The sequence below is a fragment of the Salmo salar genome, chromosome ssa27 (assembly GCF_905237065.1).
Source record: "Salmo salar chromosome ssa27, Ssal_v3.1, whole genome shotgun sequence".
Classification (NCBI taxonomy): Eukaryota; Metazoa; Chordata; class Actinopteri; order Salmoniformes; family Salmonidae; genus Salmo; species Salmo salar.
This window is the reverse complement of record NC_059468.1, coordinates 7,304,363-7,321,386: the sequence shown is the minus strand read 5'-3', so window position 1 is coordinate 7,321,386 and position 17,024 is coordinate 7,304,363. Positions and strand designations below refer to the sequence as shown.

The 17,024-nt window shown below is 43.1% G+C and overlaps 1 protein-coding gene across 1 annotated transcript in view; it reads left to right on the top strand.

Moving 5' to 3' along the window:
• LOC106588493 (uncharacterized) overlaps positions 1 to 17,024 on the top strand; it is a 72,062-nt gene that overhangs the window by 14,458 nt on the left and 40,580 nt on the right. The window contains exon 3 of the mRNA XM_014177585.2: positions 2,672 to 6,189. Within this exon, the coding sequence (XP_014033060.1) occupies positions 2,672 to 6,189 (3,518 nt within the window). The remainder of the gene's footprint in view (positions 1 to 2,671; positions 6,190 to 17,024) is intronic.

Here is a 17,024-nt window from a genome sequence, read left to right as displayed (position 1 = left end):
TCCATCAATCAGGCCTTCATGGTAGTGTGGCCATGACGGAAGCCACTCCTCAATAAAAATCACATGACAGCCCGCTTGGAGTTTACCAAAAAGGACTCTCAGACCATGAGGAACAAGATTCTCTGGTCTGATGAATCCAAGATTGAACTCTTTGGCCTGAATGCCAAGAGTCACGTCTGGAGGAAACCTGGAACGATACCTGTGGTGGCAGAATCATGGTGTGGGGATGTTTTTCAGCAGCAGGGACTGGGAGACTATTCAGGATCAAGGTAAAGATGAACGGCGCAAGGTACAGAGAGATCCTTGATGAAAACCTGCTCAGGACCTCCAGGACCTCCAGACTGGGGTGAAGATTCACCTTCCAACAGGACAGTGACCCTAAGCACATAGCCAATACAACGCAGGAGTCCCTGAATGTCCTTGAGTGGCCCAGATTTGAACCCGATCGAACATCTCTGAAGAGACCTGAAAATAGCTGTGCAGCGACGCTACCCATCCAACTTGACAGAGCTTGAGAGGATCTGCAGAGAATAATGGGAGAAACTCCCCAAATACAGTTGTGCCAAGCTTGTAGCGTCATACCCAAGAAGACTCAAGGCTGTAATCACTGCCAAAGGTGCTTCAACAAAGTACGGAAAGGGTCTGAATACTTACGTAAATATATATATTTTTTTTTATTGTATACTTTTGCAAAAAAAATCTAAAAACCTGTTTAACGTAACAATGTGGGAAAAAGTTAAAGAATGTCATTTTTGGTGAGTTTGGACATTTACAAGCGAATGTGAATGAGACATTGTGCAAATGAACTAAGTTTTGGATGCATCCTTGTCTGGAAGAACAGTACTGGCTCTGAAGCAGCATGTGTTCACGCTGTGCCTGTGTGGAGTCTGGGGTCGCTAGGGCAATGGGCCTGCCTGCTCTTCTTGAAGAAAAGGGGGAAGAAGATGGGCCGAGAACAGACAGGAGAAAAATACAAGGAAATCAAGATAGTGGCAGCTGTACAAATAATTAATCCAATCCACCTTTGACTTCTCAAACATGGCAGAAAGCTAACACAATATGGTGCCCCATCACCTTATTAATTCAGCCACTTACTTAGATAACGCCACCCAAAAGTTTAACTTGCTAGTTAATGCAGAATTCAGCATTTTTCACGCAGAAAAATAAATAAAACGCTTAATATCTTGCTGCGTTTTGTAAACGCAGATGTAAAATGCTTCTTATTGTAATTTCTGCTCGGCATTACAAATGTTGTGCTTCAGTTGCACTTCTCCACTCAGATGTGAATTCACAAACGGCATTCTATCAGCAGACAGCACTCTGACTGTGTAGCTACTTTTCTCCGGTACTTTTCTTGGTGTAGCCAACCTACTTTTCTCTGTAAAATGCAAGATTAACTTTAAGCAAAACATTAGGAAATGTAGCTGGCTGTGTGACTGGCTCAGCTGTTCTGGGGAACTACGTTATGTAGTTAGCTTCATAATGTAAAATAATGTGACCGGTGAAATGAACGCGATCTGCTTTATCTCGTATTGCACAAGTTGACTGTATGTATTTACATAAACATGAGCTACAAATATTAAAATGTATTGATGGTATTTAAAAACCATCCCATGGCTATTTCCAAATACCCCGGTATATAGTATACCGCCCAAGCCTATAACATTCAACATCATATTTATTCAGATATATTATATTCATATTTTCATTTCACATTTTCTTGTACCTGTGGGCTGCCACAAAAAGGGGGGGGGGGGAACAAATCTGAGAAATGCATATCAAGAAAGATAATGAGCATCATCAAAAGTTGTGTAAGATTTTGTATGCAAGGAAAATAAACAACCTTTTTTTCCACATTTAGTGTGTGTGTGTGTCTTGATGTGTGTCAGAACACATGGTTGCTCCATCCATATACTGTAGATTGACTCAGGTTTCACTACTATTGCTATCTTCTGCGTTTCACTCAAAGAGGAATTCTTTTCAACTCTGCCCAGATTCAAATCTGACAGACTGCCTCATGGAAAGCTTTGCATTCCATTCTCCATTGTCATCAAGGTTCAACAAAGGCACACTCACCAGAATAACATTGCAACTATGTCTTATCAAACATAACCATTGGGAAAACGATGTCCAGACAGATAGGATATGGTTTGTATTATTAGCTACCAAACACTTTCTGTGGCACTCCTCCAATCATTCACACCTCATCCCCACTATGTGACACACCGCTGGAGATCTAAATCATTCTCCTATTACCACGCTCAGATTTAAGTATCTCTGGAATTGATGTTGTTCAAACTAAGGGTGGAGTACTTTTTGAAGTATGCCTTGGAAGGGTGTCTCCGTGCTCCTTTTCCACTGAAGTGTAGACAGATGAACTCCGACGAACGAACACTGGCAGGATTCTGTAACTTCTGTTTTATACATACCAGTGATTCTTGCCTTTTGTTGTCAGTGGAGCGTTGCAAGCTCTGAGTAATTGGGGTTTGGTTCTTATGAAATCGAGAGATTATTCTCATGCAAATTATACAGTGAGCCTATTGGCTCTCTACGAAACAGTTGATAGAGTATGAAATGTTCATTTCGAAGCTAAGTAATGTTCGGTCTCTCTTTTCTCTCCCCAATCTCTTTCTCCCTCCATCTTTTTCTGCCTCCATCTTTCTCTTTTTAGCATATTGTCCCCCTTCTCCCTCCCCCTCTCTCACTCACTATCCCTCCCTCTGCCTTTCCGTCTATCGCTCGCAAACAGACCAAGGACCTCAGCTACTCAGAGATGGACCTCCGTGCCAAGCCCAAGAGGTTCGGCACTTTCGCCTTCGGCTTGAAGAGGAGTAAGAAGAAGAGTGACGGGGATCTATCCCAGAGCATCGTGGTCCTCCACAGCCCCGATCCAGAGGTCAAAGGGCAAGTGGAGGAGGAGCCTTTGGACCTCAGCCTCTGGAACATCGGCCAGGGCGGCACTCTGAACAAGAGCGTAATGTTCGCTATGTCTCAGCCTGACATGAACACTACGACACGGGTCACCTCTTATCCTCCTCATACTGTCCCCAATGTATCGCAGGCCCAGGAGCCCCTGATGGACAGTCCTAAGACTGTCACCGACCAATCAAAATCCCAGGAATCCTTGATGGATAAGATTATTCCTATTGAAGTGGGTCGGACTACAGGAAAAGCCCCTTTAGCTATGCCTGAGATGGTGTGGGACGAGACCTCAGAGGAAGAGGAGAGCCCGGGTGTTGAGTGTGACAACCCTTATGCCTCAACAGACCATACTGACACAACTTATATGGATGTTGATAGCTTTAACCCAACTCCTCCCTCTTTCCCATCTATCCCACCACCCTGCTATCCATCTAGCCCACCTACACCCTTTTGCCCTCCTCCTATTACAGTTTACACCACAAACCAGAGAGATGACCTTTCCCACTCCCCATTACCCAGCTCTGACCCTGGGAGTAGTGGTCTTTCTGATCCTGTCTTTCCTGTTACTGAATTCTCACTTACCAAAGCTGAGGCCTCTGTTACCTTCTCCATTGGCCAACCTGTTGTTGCTGAAAATATCAGCACTGTTACCCCTAATACTGATCCCTCTCCCATTGCCTTGGACCCCAATAGAGAAACCTCTGTGACTGAAACAGACACACCTGTCCCTGAAGTTAATACCGAGGCCTTTGCGCTCAACCCTGATAGTTTGGCTGACGACACTGACACTCCTATTCTCATCACTGTCAGCTCGTCTCTTATCACTATCAACTCTGTTACTGATGTGGACACCCTTGCTGACACTGTTACTACCATTGACACCACCTCCATCAATGACACCTCTGTCTCTACCACTGATACATCTAGGCCTATGCCTGAAACTGTCACCTCCGTCACCTCTGAAGAGGTCAGCACCGCTATTCCTCATCTTGGCCCCTCTCCTGCTGAAATGGTCAACCCCGTTCCAAGCACTGACAAATCTACAGCTGAAATGCTAGCCTCCATTGCAAAAACGGTCTACTCTGTTACCGGCAGTGACAACACTGTCCCCAACACTGACACGTCCTCTGCCAACAAAGAGGTATATGGAACTCTGTATGACTCGCTATTTCCTCAAAGTTTCACATCGGAACCAAAATCTGCCATATCAGACCCTCACTCTACTGAGGGACGTCTTGACACCAACCTAACCATGAGTTATGACACTGACCCACACCTGTCCTTGGATAACCCCTTTGACTTATTTTTACCTGAACCAGTTAAACAGGAGTCTGAAACTGCCTTTGATCACACTGAAGCTAGGGTCAGTGGCACCACCCAATCAACTCCATTACGGTCTGCCAGTGACGCCCCTTTTGCCGACATGGACATACCTGCCACTGTAGTCTCCAAAATGGATGCCAGCCATCCTGACACAGACACCACTGCTTCCCCTAAAACTAGCCTCACTGTTAGTGACTCAAAACCAGTATTTGAAGATCTTTATGACTCACTTTTTCCTGAAAGTTTACTCTCACATCACGTATCTGACAGATCTGCCGCCACTAGTTACACGTCTGACCCAGACATGGAGACATCTGCCGTTACGATGGACTCTCCACCTCATAATATGGACACTTCTCTTGAAAAAAAGGATCCCGCTGTTCCTCAAATAGACACCTCCGACCCTAACACAGATATCTCCCTCACTGAGCCTGAGAATTCCAGTTCTCTTGAGTCCACACAGGGGGAATCCTTTGTCACAAAACCAGTCACCATTGACGCTTCCGGCTCCTCTACAATCTCTGAAACAATGGCAACTGCGACCGGTCAAGAAGCAGAAGTAGAGATTATGGAAGCGGAAAATATTCTGAACTCTGATGCAGTCATTGTCAGGGAAAAATCAAATGATGTGTCCACAATTGCTACTGAGGAAGTTCAAGAAGCAGAGATGATGGAAGAGGCCAACAGCATAGATTCTAATAGACAGATTGAGGAACATATGCCCTGTGATGCAGAAGTTGTCAGGGCAAGCTCATATTATGTGACCATACCAGAGAACAGCAGTGCCATGGAGGTCACTATGTCAGTGGTCCATTACAGCATCCTGGAGGATTACATGGAGGAGAGTGGAGTTGAAAAGATAAAAGCAGAGGAAGAGAAAGGAACGGGCAGACAATGGAGGAATGGTAATGAAACCACCGAAATGGGATGGAGTGTGGCGTCACAGAAAGAAACGGAAGAAATGTTCGAAACGAGGGATAGAGGTCAAGAGAATGAAGTCCACAAAGAGAAGAGAAACGTTGAGTCCCAAGAAGAGAGTGATGCGGCGAGCCTAGTGCAGGTGGAGGAGAGAAAAGCGAGAGAAGTCTGGCCACTGGTGAAGGAAAAGAGGGAGGAGGGGGTGGAACCAGCCCTACCGGTTCAGCAGGTGCACACGCTTATGGAATGTGAGTTGACAGCCCCACCTTTCACCACAGAGCAGCATGGAGAGGAGGAGGGGTCAGGGAGTAACCGGAGTGTGGTTACGCATGCTTGCTTGGGAACAGAGGCCTGCACTTATACAAATGCACAGACCTCAGGCCAGGAAGAGCCACAGGAGGAAGTGGACGAGTCCCGCAGCGCTGAGAATAAACACTCTGACAACAGAGGGCGAGAGGAAACACTCAAAATACACAACACACTCGCACACGCCGCCGACGGAGAGGAGAGCATTTTAGACACACACACAGCAGAGATAGTGGACTTAGTCACTCGTACTGTCGAGGACACGGGTGCTCCGAGCACACCCTCTTTCACTGACCAGAAAACAAATGTAGACACTGTCACACACAGTGCAGATGGTGAGAACAGACTCACACTCGACACAGACAGAGAAGAGACATCGACAGACACATTCGCACACAGCGCTGAGTCCGAGTCCAACACATATACTGTAAAGGGAGAACACAAAGGGACACTCAGTGCTGAGTGGATAGACAGCATTTCTACTCAGGACACAGACGGAGCCAGTGGAAAGCCAGTGTCAGAGCAGGTGGCTGTGAATCCTCCAGTCACAGGAGACCCAATCCTCAAGAGACTTTGGAAGAGAGCCAACGGTCTTGTCACTGAGGACACAGAGAGACCCGGTGCAGAGCCAGAGCAGGTGGAAGTGAAGCTGTCAGTCACTGCAGACACATTCCTCAACTTGAAGAAGAACAGAGTCAACTGCCTCATCCAGCCAGAAGTGTAAGTGATTCCATTTTATCTGATATCCTTACTCTGATTTCCAACTTACCTTGATGTGTGTGTTTTGAAATGGAGGCAGAAGTGATTAAGTTTCATGTGATCGTTCTATACTAAATGAGTGAGTGTGCGCAGATTCAACACGTGTGTCTGAGTGTGAGGGGACGTGGAGACTCAACAACAATAGGACTAATTGATCTGTCATGTCTGCTGTGCAGTAAAGTGTATGTGTATGGTAGTAGGTGGAATAGAGGACAACATGGCGACGTCCGTTCTCTGCACTGTGTCTAGAATGTTTTCTGTTGGAAATGCAAAGACTGTTATTATCTTATACTGTTGTGATTTATGGTAACTAGCTATAATAACGATTGGATTTACAGTTGAAGTCGTAAGTTTACATACACCTTAGCCAAATACATTTAAACTCAGTTCTTCACAATTCCTGACATTTAATCCTAGTAAAAATTCCCTGTCTTAGGTCAGTTAGGATCACCACTTTATTTTAAGAATGCAAAATGTCAGAGAGAATTATTTATTTCAGCTTTTATTTCTTTCATCACATTCCCAGTGGGTCAGAAGTTTACATGCACTCAATTAGTATTTGGTGCATTGCCTTTAAATTGTTTAACTTGGGTCAAACGTTTCGGGTAGCCTTCCACAAGCTTCCCACAATAAGTTGGGTGAATTTTGGCCCATTCCTCCTGACAGAGCTGGTGTAAGTGAGTCAGGTTTGTAGGCCTCCTTGCTCGCACACTCTTTTTCAGTTCTGCCCACAAATTTTCAATGGGATTGAGGTCAGGGCTTTGTGATGGCCACTGCAGTACCTTGACTTTGTTGGCCATTTTGCCACAATTTGGAAGTATGCTTGGGGTCATTGTCCATTTGGAAGACCAATTTGTGACCAAGCTTTAACATCCTGACTGATGATGTTGCTTCAATATATCCACATAATTTTCCTACCTCATGATGCCATCTATTTTGTGAAGTGGTCATGATGCTATCTGTTTTGTGAAGTGCACCAGTCTCTCCTGCAGCAAAGCACCCCCACTACATGATGCTGCTACCCCTGTGCTTCACGGTTGGGATGGTATTCTTTGGCTTGCAAGCATCTCCCTTTTTCCTCCAAACATAACGTTGGTCATTCTGGCCAAACAGTTCTATTTTTGTTCCATCAGACCAGAGGACATTTATCCAAAAAGTACAATCTTTGTCCCCCTGTGCAGTTGCAAGCCTTAGTCTGGCTTTTTCATGGCGGTTTAGGAGCAGTGGCTTCTTCCTTGCTGAGCAGCCTTTCAGGTTATGTCGATATAGAACTTGTTTTACTGTGGATATATATACTTTTGTATCGGTTTCCTCCTGCATCTTCACAAGGTCCTTTGCTGTTCTGGGATTGACTTGCACTTTTCGCACCAAAATACGTTCATTTCGTTTGTTAACAAGAAATTAGTGGAGTGGTTGAAAACAAGTTTTTCTTCAATCTAAGTGTATGTAAACTTCCGACTTCAACTGTATATAGCACTTTCCTACCTATGTACAGACAGACGGGCATGACCAAGGTCTACCTTAGCGTCCTGATACATGACATGTGGCTCTAAGTAACTTAGTCATCTGAACCATAAACATTATGTAATAATTTCTCAGGTGAAACGACTACAATATTTACCAGGTATTTACCCAGGCTTTTTTTTTTTTCTGTCACCTTTTTGAATATTTCTTATTTGTGGACATTTCTTTAATGACAATGGCATCCTTTTTTTGATGTTGTTGAATTGGCCAGTTTCCTGGTGGATCACAAAATGTGAAAGTCTCCAAGCCAGACTGTAGAAGTGGTGATTAGCCTCACCCGTCCGACCACGTATTTGTGGAGATTGCTCTCTGCACCCTCTCAGTGGGATGGGCTATGAGGAGTCATAGTAAAATAACTTCTGGTGGCTTAAAAATATCATTGACGTGTGTGTGTGTGTCGCAACACTCTTTGTGTCGCCAGGAATGAAAGACATATGAATGTAGCCAATGGTTTTCATTCTTTAAGATAGGTACACTATGTTAATTGTTTCCGCCTGACTCAGACGGAGCCTTATATGGTCTACCTGATTGTCAGGCCTTTTGCGTGATCATGGAATCTTGGACCTATGGCATTTTCTTGGAACACCTTAAAGTACCAAGTAGACCCACACAGTAAAGTTTATATAGCCAAGCCACACTGTTATCAGTTCATCTGAAAACATACAGTACAGTAGGGACATTTTCCACATAGCATTATTCTTCAGAAGTACTGTATAATTTTTTTTTTTAAAGCAAAGCACAACTGCCAATAATGCACTTTCATTAAAATGAAATGTTGCTAAAAGTAATTAGGAAAGAAGTGGAGGGCCCTCAACCACGTGAGTCAAGGTGCAACCAAAACATTTTATCATAATTGAAAAGGAGCAACTGTAACGGCTGTCGTGAGAGTAGACCAAGGTGCAGCGGAGTTAGTGTTCATCATTGAATAGACGAAAGAACACTATACAAAAATAAGAAAACCGACAGCCAAACAGTCCTGTCAGGTGCAAAACACTAACAGAAACAATTACCCACAAAACCCCAATGGAAAAACAGGCACTTATGTGTGACTCCCAATCAGCAACAACACTCTACAGCTGTGCCTGATTGGAAGCCACACGGCCAAAATCAACAAAACAAACCAACATAGAAACAGAACATAGAACGCCCACCCAATGTAACACCCTGGCCTAACCAAAATAAAGAACAAAAACCCCTCTCTATGGCCAGGGCGTTACAGCAATGCTTACTCACCATTATTAACTATTAAAAGCTTCTCAAATGCATTTAGTTATTTTAAAATAATCAGAAAACCAAGGATCTCAATAAATAACACAAAGATACAGTACCAGTCAACAGTTTGGACACACCTCATCATTCAAGGATATTTATTTATTTTTACTATTTTCTACATTGCAGAATAATAGTGAAGACGTCAAAACTATGGAATAACACAAATGGAATCATGTAGTAACCAAAAAAGCGTTAAAACAAATCAAAATACATTTTATATTTTATATTCTTCTAGGCAGAGTTGCAAAGAAAAAGCCATATCTCAGACTGGCCTATAAAAAGAAAAGATTAAGATGGGTGAAAGAACACAGACCCTGGACAGAGGAACTCTGCCTAGAAGGCCTGCATCCCGGAGTCGCCTCTTCACTGTTGACGTTGAGACTAGAGGTCGACCGATTATGATTTTTCACCGCCGATACCCATTATTGGAGGACCCAAAAAAGCCGATACCGATTAATCGGCCGGTTTTTATTTATTTATATATTTTTGTAATAATGACAATTACAACAATACTGAATGAACACTTATTTTAACTTAATATAATACATCAATAAAATCTATTTAGTCTCAAATAAATAATGAACCATGTTCAATTTGGTTTAAATAATGCAAAAAAAAAGTGTTGGAGAAGAAAGTAAAAGTGCAATATGTGCCATGTAAAAAAGCTAACGTTTAAGTTCCTTGCTCAGAACATATGAAAGCTGGTGGTTCCTTTTAACATGAGTCTCAATATTTCCAGGTAAGACGTTTTAGGTTGTAGTTATTATAGGACTATTTCTCTCTATACCATTTGTATTTCATATACCTTTGACTATTGGATGTTCTAATAGGTACTTTAGTATTGCCAGCCTGATCTCGGGAGTTGATAGGCTTGAAGTCATAAACAGCGCAATGCTTGAAGCACAGCGAAGAGCTGCTGGCAAATACAGGAAAGTGCTGTTTGAATAAATGCTTACGAGCCTGCTGCTGCCTACCACTGCTCAGACTGCTTTATCAAATCATAGACTTAAATTATACACAGAAATACGAGCCTTAGGTCATTAATATGGTCAAATCCGGAAACTATCATTTCGAAAACAAAACATTTATTCTTTCAGTGAAATACGAAACCGTTCCATATTTTATCTAACGGGTGGCATCCATAAGTCTAAATATTGCTGTTACATTGCACAACCATCAATGTTATGTCATAATTATGTACAAATTAATTACGGTCTTTGTTAGGAAGAAATGGTCTTCACACAGTTCTCAATGAGCCAGGCGGCCTAAACTGCTGCATATACCCTGACTCTGCTTGCACAGAACACAAGAGAAGTGACACAATTTGCCTAGTTAAAATAAATTCATGTTAGCAGGCAATATTAACTAAATATGCAGGTTTAAAAATATATACTTGTGTATTGATTTTAAGAAAGGCATTGATGTTTATGGTTAGGTACACATTGGTGCAACGACAGTGCTTTTTTCGCGAATGCGCTAGTTAAATCACCCGTTTGGCGAAGTAGGCTGTGATTCAATGATAAATTAACAGGCACTGCATCGATTTATATGCAACGCAGGTCAAGCAAGATAAACTAGTAATATCATCAACCATGTGTAGTTAACTAGTGATTATGTTAAGATTGATTGTTTTTTCTAAGATACGTTTAATGCTAGCTAGCACCTTACCTTGGCTCTTTGCTGCACAGGTAGTCAGCCTGCCACGCAGTCTCCTCATGGATTGCAATGTAATCGGCCATAATCGGTGTCCAAAAATGCAGATTACGATTGTTATGAAAACTTGAAATCGGCCCTAATTAATCGGCCATTCCGATTAATCGGTCGACCTCTAGTTTGAGACTTGTGTTTTGCGGGTACTATTTAATGAAGCTGCCAGTTGAGGACTTACGTAGTTTAGGACTACGTAGTTTAGCCTTTTAAAATGATAAACTTGGATTAGCCTACACAATGTGCCAATGGAACACAGGAGTGATGGTTGCTGATAATGGGCCTCTGTACGCCTATGTAGATATTCCATTAAAAATCAGCCGTTTCCAGCTACAATAGTAATTTTCAACATGAATAATGTCTACACTGGATTTCTGAACAATTAGATGTTATTTTAATGGAAAAAAAGTAGCTTTTCTTGCAAAAACAAGGACATTTCTTGTTTGAGGAAGTGTAAAGGGAGGAAGAGGGGGTGGAGGAGGAAGAAGGGGAGGAAGAGGGAGGTGAGGAAGAGACTGTACATAAGTGACCCCAAACTTTTGAACGGTAGTGTATGCTGAGCAATTGTTGGCTGCTTTTCCTTCACTCTGCGGTCCAACTCATACCAAACCATCTCAATTGGGTTGAGGTTAGGTGACTGTGGAGGCCAGGTCATCTGATGCAGCACACCGTCACCCTCCTTATTGGTTAAATAGCCCTTACACAGCCTGGAGGTGTGTTGGATCATTGTCCCGTTTCAAAACAAATTATAGTCCAAAACAGATGGGATGGTGTATCGCTGCAGAATCCTGTGGTATCCATGCTGGTTAAGTGTGCCTTGAATTCTAAATAAATCACTGACGGTGTCACCAGCAAAACACCATCACACCTCCTCCATGCTTCACGGTGGGAACCACACGTGCGGAGATCATCCGTTCACTTACTCTGTCTCTCAAAGACACGGTGGTTGAAAACACATTAAGAAGGAAAGAAATTCCTCATGACCTTTTAGCCAGGCACACCTGTTAATTGAAATGCATTCCAGGTAACTACCTTGTAAAAATAAAGAAAAACCCTGGAATGAGTAGGTGTAAAATCAGACAATGCCAAATTCCAGTCCGAAGGAAGTATGCTTTGAATTAATTTCTCTAATTTCTCTAGTATAGAGAGAGATATGCCCTGGAAGAGGTGGTCTTCACTGATATATCCCTTAAACAAAGTACACTACACTTTGAAAAAGAATTGAATAACAATGTAACTGGGAGCTAAAAAGGTTAGCTAGTTAAATGCTTCTGGGTCAAATGCTTCTGCAGTTAAATATATCTGGGTCAAAGTTATACAATTCATTTAGAAGTGCATGAATTTAAATATTCAATGTTTTCGATCTATTATGCTAGTTAACGATGATAGCACCTTGAATCTCTCAATCAAAATCCGAGAAGATGACTAAAAATGTTGACTAAGATGGCAACCACCTCACTCTCTCCTATTTAACTAGAGAATACAGTTACTATTTAAAGTTATAACATTCAAATTATCGACAGCGAGAATTAATTGCGCTAGTCAAGGAACAATTGAGGCCTGGACAAATATATTTGAGTCTGTAAAGAACAGCTAAAGCCCCACACATACAAAACCAGTTTGTTTTATTTATTTATATATACAGTTGAAGTAGGAAGTTTACATACACTTATGTTGGAGTCATTAAAACCGTTTTTCAACCACTCCCCAAATGTCTTGTTAACAAACCATAGTTTTGGCAAGGTGGTTAGGACATCTAATTTTTCCAATAATTGTTTACAGACAGACTATTTCACTTATAATTCACTGTATCACAATTCCAGTGGGTCAGAAGTTTACATACACTAAGTTGACTGTGCCTTTAAACAGGTTGGACAATTCCAGAAAATGATGTCATGGCTTTAGAAGATTCTGATAGGCTAATTGACATCATTTGAGGTAGGAAAATTATGTGAATATATTGAAAGAACATCTCAAGACATCAGTCAGGAAGTTAAAGCTTGGTCGCAAATGGGTCTTCCAAATGGACAATGACCCCAAGCGTACTTCCAAAGTTGTGGCATAATGGTTTAAGGACAACAAAGTCAAGGTATTAGAGTGGCCATCACAAAGCCCTGACCTCAATCCTATGGAAAATGTGTGGGCAGAACTGAAAAAGCATGTGCGAGCAAGGAGGCCTATAAACCTGACTCAGTTACACCAGCTCTGTCAGGAGGAATGGGCCAAAATTCACCCAACTTATTGTGGGAAGCTTGTGGAATGCTACCCAAAACATTTGACCCAAGTTAAACAATTTAAAGGCAATGCTACCAAATACTAATTCAGTGTATGTAAACTTCTGACCCACTGGGAATGTGATGAAAGAAATATAAGCTGAAATAAATCATTCTCTGTACTATTTTTCTGACATTTCACATTCTTAAAATAAAGTGGTGATCCTAACTGACCTAAGACAGGGAATTGTTACTAGGATTAAATGTCAGGAATTGTGAAGAACTGAGTTTACATACACCTTAGCCAAATACATTTAAACTTCCGACTTCAACTGTGTGTGTAAATATATACACTGCTCAAAAAAATAAAGGGAACACTTAAACAACACAATGTAACTCCAAGTCAATCACACTTCTGTGAAATCAAACTGTCCACTTAGGAAGCAACACTGATTGACAATACATTTCACATGCTGTTGTGCAAATGGAATAGACAACAGGTGGAAATTATAGGCAATTAGCAAGACACCCCCAATAAAGGAGTGGTTCTGCAGGTGGGGACCACAGACTACTTCTCAGTTCCTATGCTTCCTGGCTGATGTTTTGGTCACTTTTGAATGCTGGCGGTGCTTTCACTCTAGTGGTAGTATGAGACGGAGTCTACATCCCACACAAGTGGCTCAGGTAGTGCAGCTCATCCAGGATGGCACATCAATGCGAGCTGTGGCAAGAAGGTTTGCTGTGTCTGTCAGCGTAGTGTCCAGAGCATGGAGGCGCTACCAGGAGACAGGCCAGTACATCAGGAGACGTGGAGGAGGCCGTAGGAGGGCAACAACCCAGCAGCAGGACCGCTACCTCCGCCTTTGTGCAAGGAGGAGCAGGAGGAGCACTGCCAGAGCCCTGCAAAATGACCTCCAGCAGGCCACAAATGTGCATGTGTCTGCTCAAACGGTCAGAAACAGACTCCATGAGGGTGGTATGAGGGCCTGACGTCCACAGGTGGGGTTTGTGCTTACAGCCCAACACCGTGCAGGACGTTTGGCATTTGCCAGAGAACACCAAGATTGGCAAATTCGCCACTGGGGCCCTGTGCTCTTCACAGATGAAAGCAGGTTCACACTGAGCACGTGACAGACGTGACAGAGTCTGGAGACGCCGTGGAGAACGTTCTGCTGCCTGCAACATCCTCCAGCATAACCGGTTTGGCGGTGGGTCAGTCATGGTGTGGGGTGGCATTTCTTTGGGGGGCCGCACAGCCCTCCATGTGCTCGCCAGAGGTAGCCTGACTGCCATTAGGTACCGAGATGAGATCCTCAGACCCCTTGTGAGACCATATGCTGGTGCGGTTGGCCCTGGGTTCCTCCTAATGCAAGACAATGCTAGACCTCATGTGGCTGGAGCGTGTCAGCAGTTCCTGCAAGAGGAATGCTATGGACTGGCCCACCCGTTCCCCAGACCTGAATCCAATTGAGCACATCTGGGACATCATGTCTCGCTCCATTCACCAATGCCACGTTGCACCACAGCCTGTCCAGGAGTTGGCGGATGCTTTAGTCCAGGTCTGGGAGGAGATCCCTCAGGAGACCATCCGCCACCTCATCAGGAGCATGCCCAGGCGTTGTAGGGGGGTCATACAGGCACGTGGAGGCCACACACACTACTGAGCCTAATTTTGACTTGTTTTAAGGACATTACATCAAAGTTGGATCAGCCTGTAGTGTGGTTTTCCACTTTAATTTTGAGTGTGGCTCCAAATCCAGACCTCCATGGGTTGATAAATTGGATTTCCATTGATTATTTTTGTGTGATTTTGTTGTCAGCACATTCAACTATGTAAAGAAAAAAGTATTTAATAAGATTATTTCATTCATTCAGATCCAGGATGTGTTATTTTAGTGTTCCCTTTATTTTTTGAGCAGTGTATATATATACACACACACACACACACACACAGCACACAGTTCATTCAGAATGTATTCAGACCCCTTGACTTCCACATTTTGTTACGTTACAGCCTTATTTTCTCATCAATCTACAAAGTAAAAACAGTTTTTTTAGAAAATGTTTGCAAATAATAATAATTAACTTATTTACATAAGAATTCAGACTCTGCTATGAGACTCAAAATTGAGCTCAGGTACATCCTGTTTCCATTGATCATTCTTGAGATGTTTCTACAACTTGATTGGAGTCCACCTGTGGTAAATTCAATTGATTGGACATGATTTGGAAAGGCACACACCTGTATATAAGGTCCCACAGTTGACAGTGCATGTCAGAGCATAAACCAAGCCATGAGGTCGAAGGAATTGTCCGTTGAGCTCCGAGACAGGATTGTGTGGGGTAAGGTACCAAAACATTTCTGCAGCATGAACGGTCCCCAAGAACACATCACTCTTAAATGGAATAAGTTTGGAACCACCAAGACTCTTCCTAGAGCTGGCTGCCAGGCCAAACTGAGCAATCGGGGGAGAAGGGCCTTGGTCAGGGAGGTGACCAAGAACAGAGCTCCAGAGTTCCTGTGTGGAGATGGTTGTCCTTCTGGAAGGTTCTCCCATCTCTACAGCACTCCACCAATTGGGCCTTTATGGCCATTTATGGCCAGACGGAAGCAACTGCTCAGTAAAAGGCATATGACCTCCCGCTTGGAGTTTGCCAAAAGGCCCCTAAAGACTCTCAGACCATGAGAAACAAGATTCTCTGGTCTGATGAAACCAAGATTGAACTCTTTGGCATGAATGCCAAGCGTCACATCTGGAGGAAACCTGGCACTACCCCTATGGTGAAGCATGGTGGTGGCCGCATCATGCTGTGGGTTTGTTTTTCAGCAGCAGGAACTGGGAGACTAGTCAGAATTGAGGGAAATATGAACACAGCAAAGTACAGAGAACATTGAAGAAAACCTGTTCCAGAGTGCTCAGGACCTCAGACTGGGGTGAAGGTTCACCTTCCAACAGGACAACAACCCTAAGAACACAACCAAGACAACACAGGAGTGGCTTCAGGACAAGTCTCTGAAAGTCCTTGAGTGGCTCAGTCAGAGCCTGGACTTGAAACTGATAGAACATCTCTGGAGAGACCTGAAAATACCTGACTGCGCTTGAGAGGACATGCAGAGTGATCGAAACTCCCCAAATACAGATGTGCCAAGCTTGTAGCGTCATACCCAAGAAGACTAAGCTGCAATCGCATCCAAATGTGCTTCAGCAAAGTAAAGGGTCTAATTATGTCAATGTTTTCTTTGTTTTTTATTTGTCATACATTTGTTTCTTTCAAGCCCAAGGTCGAGGGGTGGTATGGGGGGGAATTTAAGGGGAGATGGAGGGGTGGGAGGGGACTGAAAAGCAACTTTGGTTGCTGTGTAGGATGGGAAGGGATGGGGAACGCGTCAGGGTTATTTTATTTATATGCATTTCTTTAAAAAAAAAATGTTTTTACCTCTAACCCCCTCTGAAAAGAAAAATGTCAAAACGAAATAAAAAGTTAGTCGAACATACCACATAGGCTCTTGAAGCCTCTAAAAACCACATGGGAAACTGTTGAGGGTGAAAAACCCTTCAGCGTTGCAGTTCTTGACAAACTCAAACCAGTGCACCTGGCACCTACTACCATACTCCGTTCAAAGGCACTTTAAATATTTTCTCTTGCCCATTCACCCTCTGAATGGCACACATACACAATGCATGTCTCAATTGTCTCGTAGGTTTAACAATCCTTTAACCTGTCCTCCCCTTCATCTACACTGATTTGAAGTGGATTTAACAGGTGACATCAATAAGGGATCATAGCTTTCACCTGGACTCACCTGGTCAGTTTATGTCATGGAGAAAGCTAATGTTTGTACACTCAGTGTAGACCAGGACCATAGTGTTTTTTTGCAGTTCTTTTATTAATGTTCAGAATTTATCAAAGGGCCAGTAGAAATTAATAAATGGGCCGGATCTGGCCCGCGGGCCACCAGTTGAATAGCCCTTCTGTAAGTAGTGTTGTCTGTTTGTTGTTGTCTTTCCCATTGTCTTTCCCAGCTCCCAAGTGGTGCAGCGGTCTAAGGCACTGTATCTCAGTGCTAGAGGCGTCACT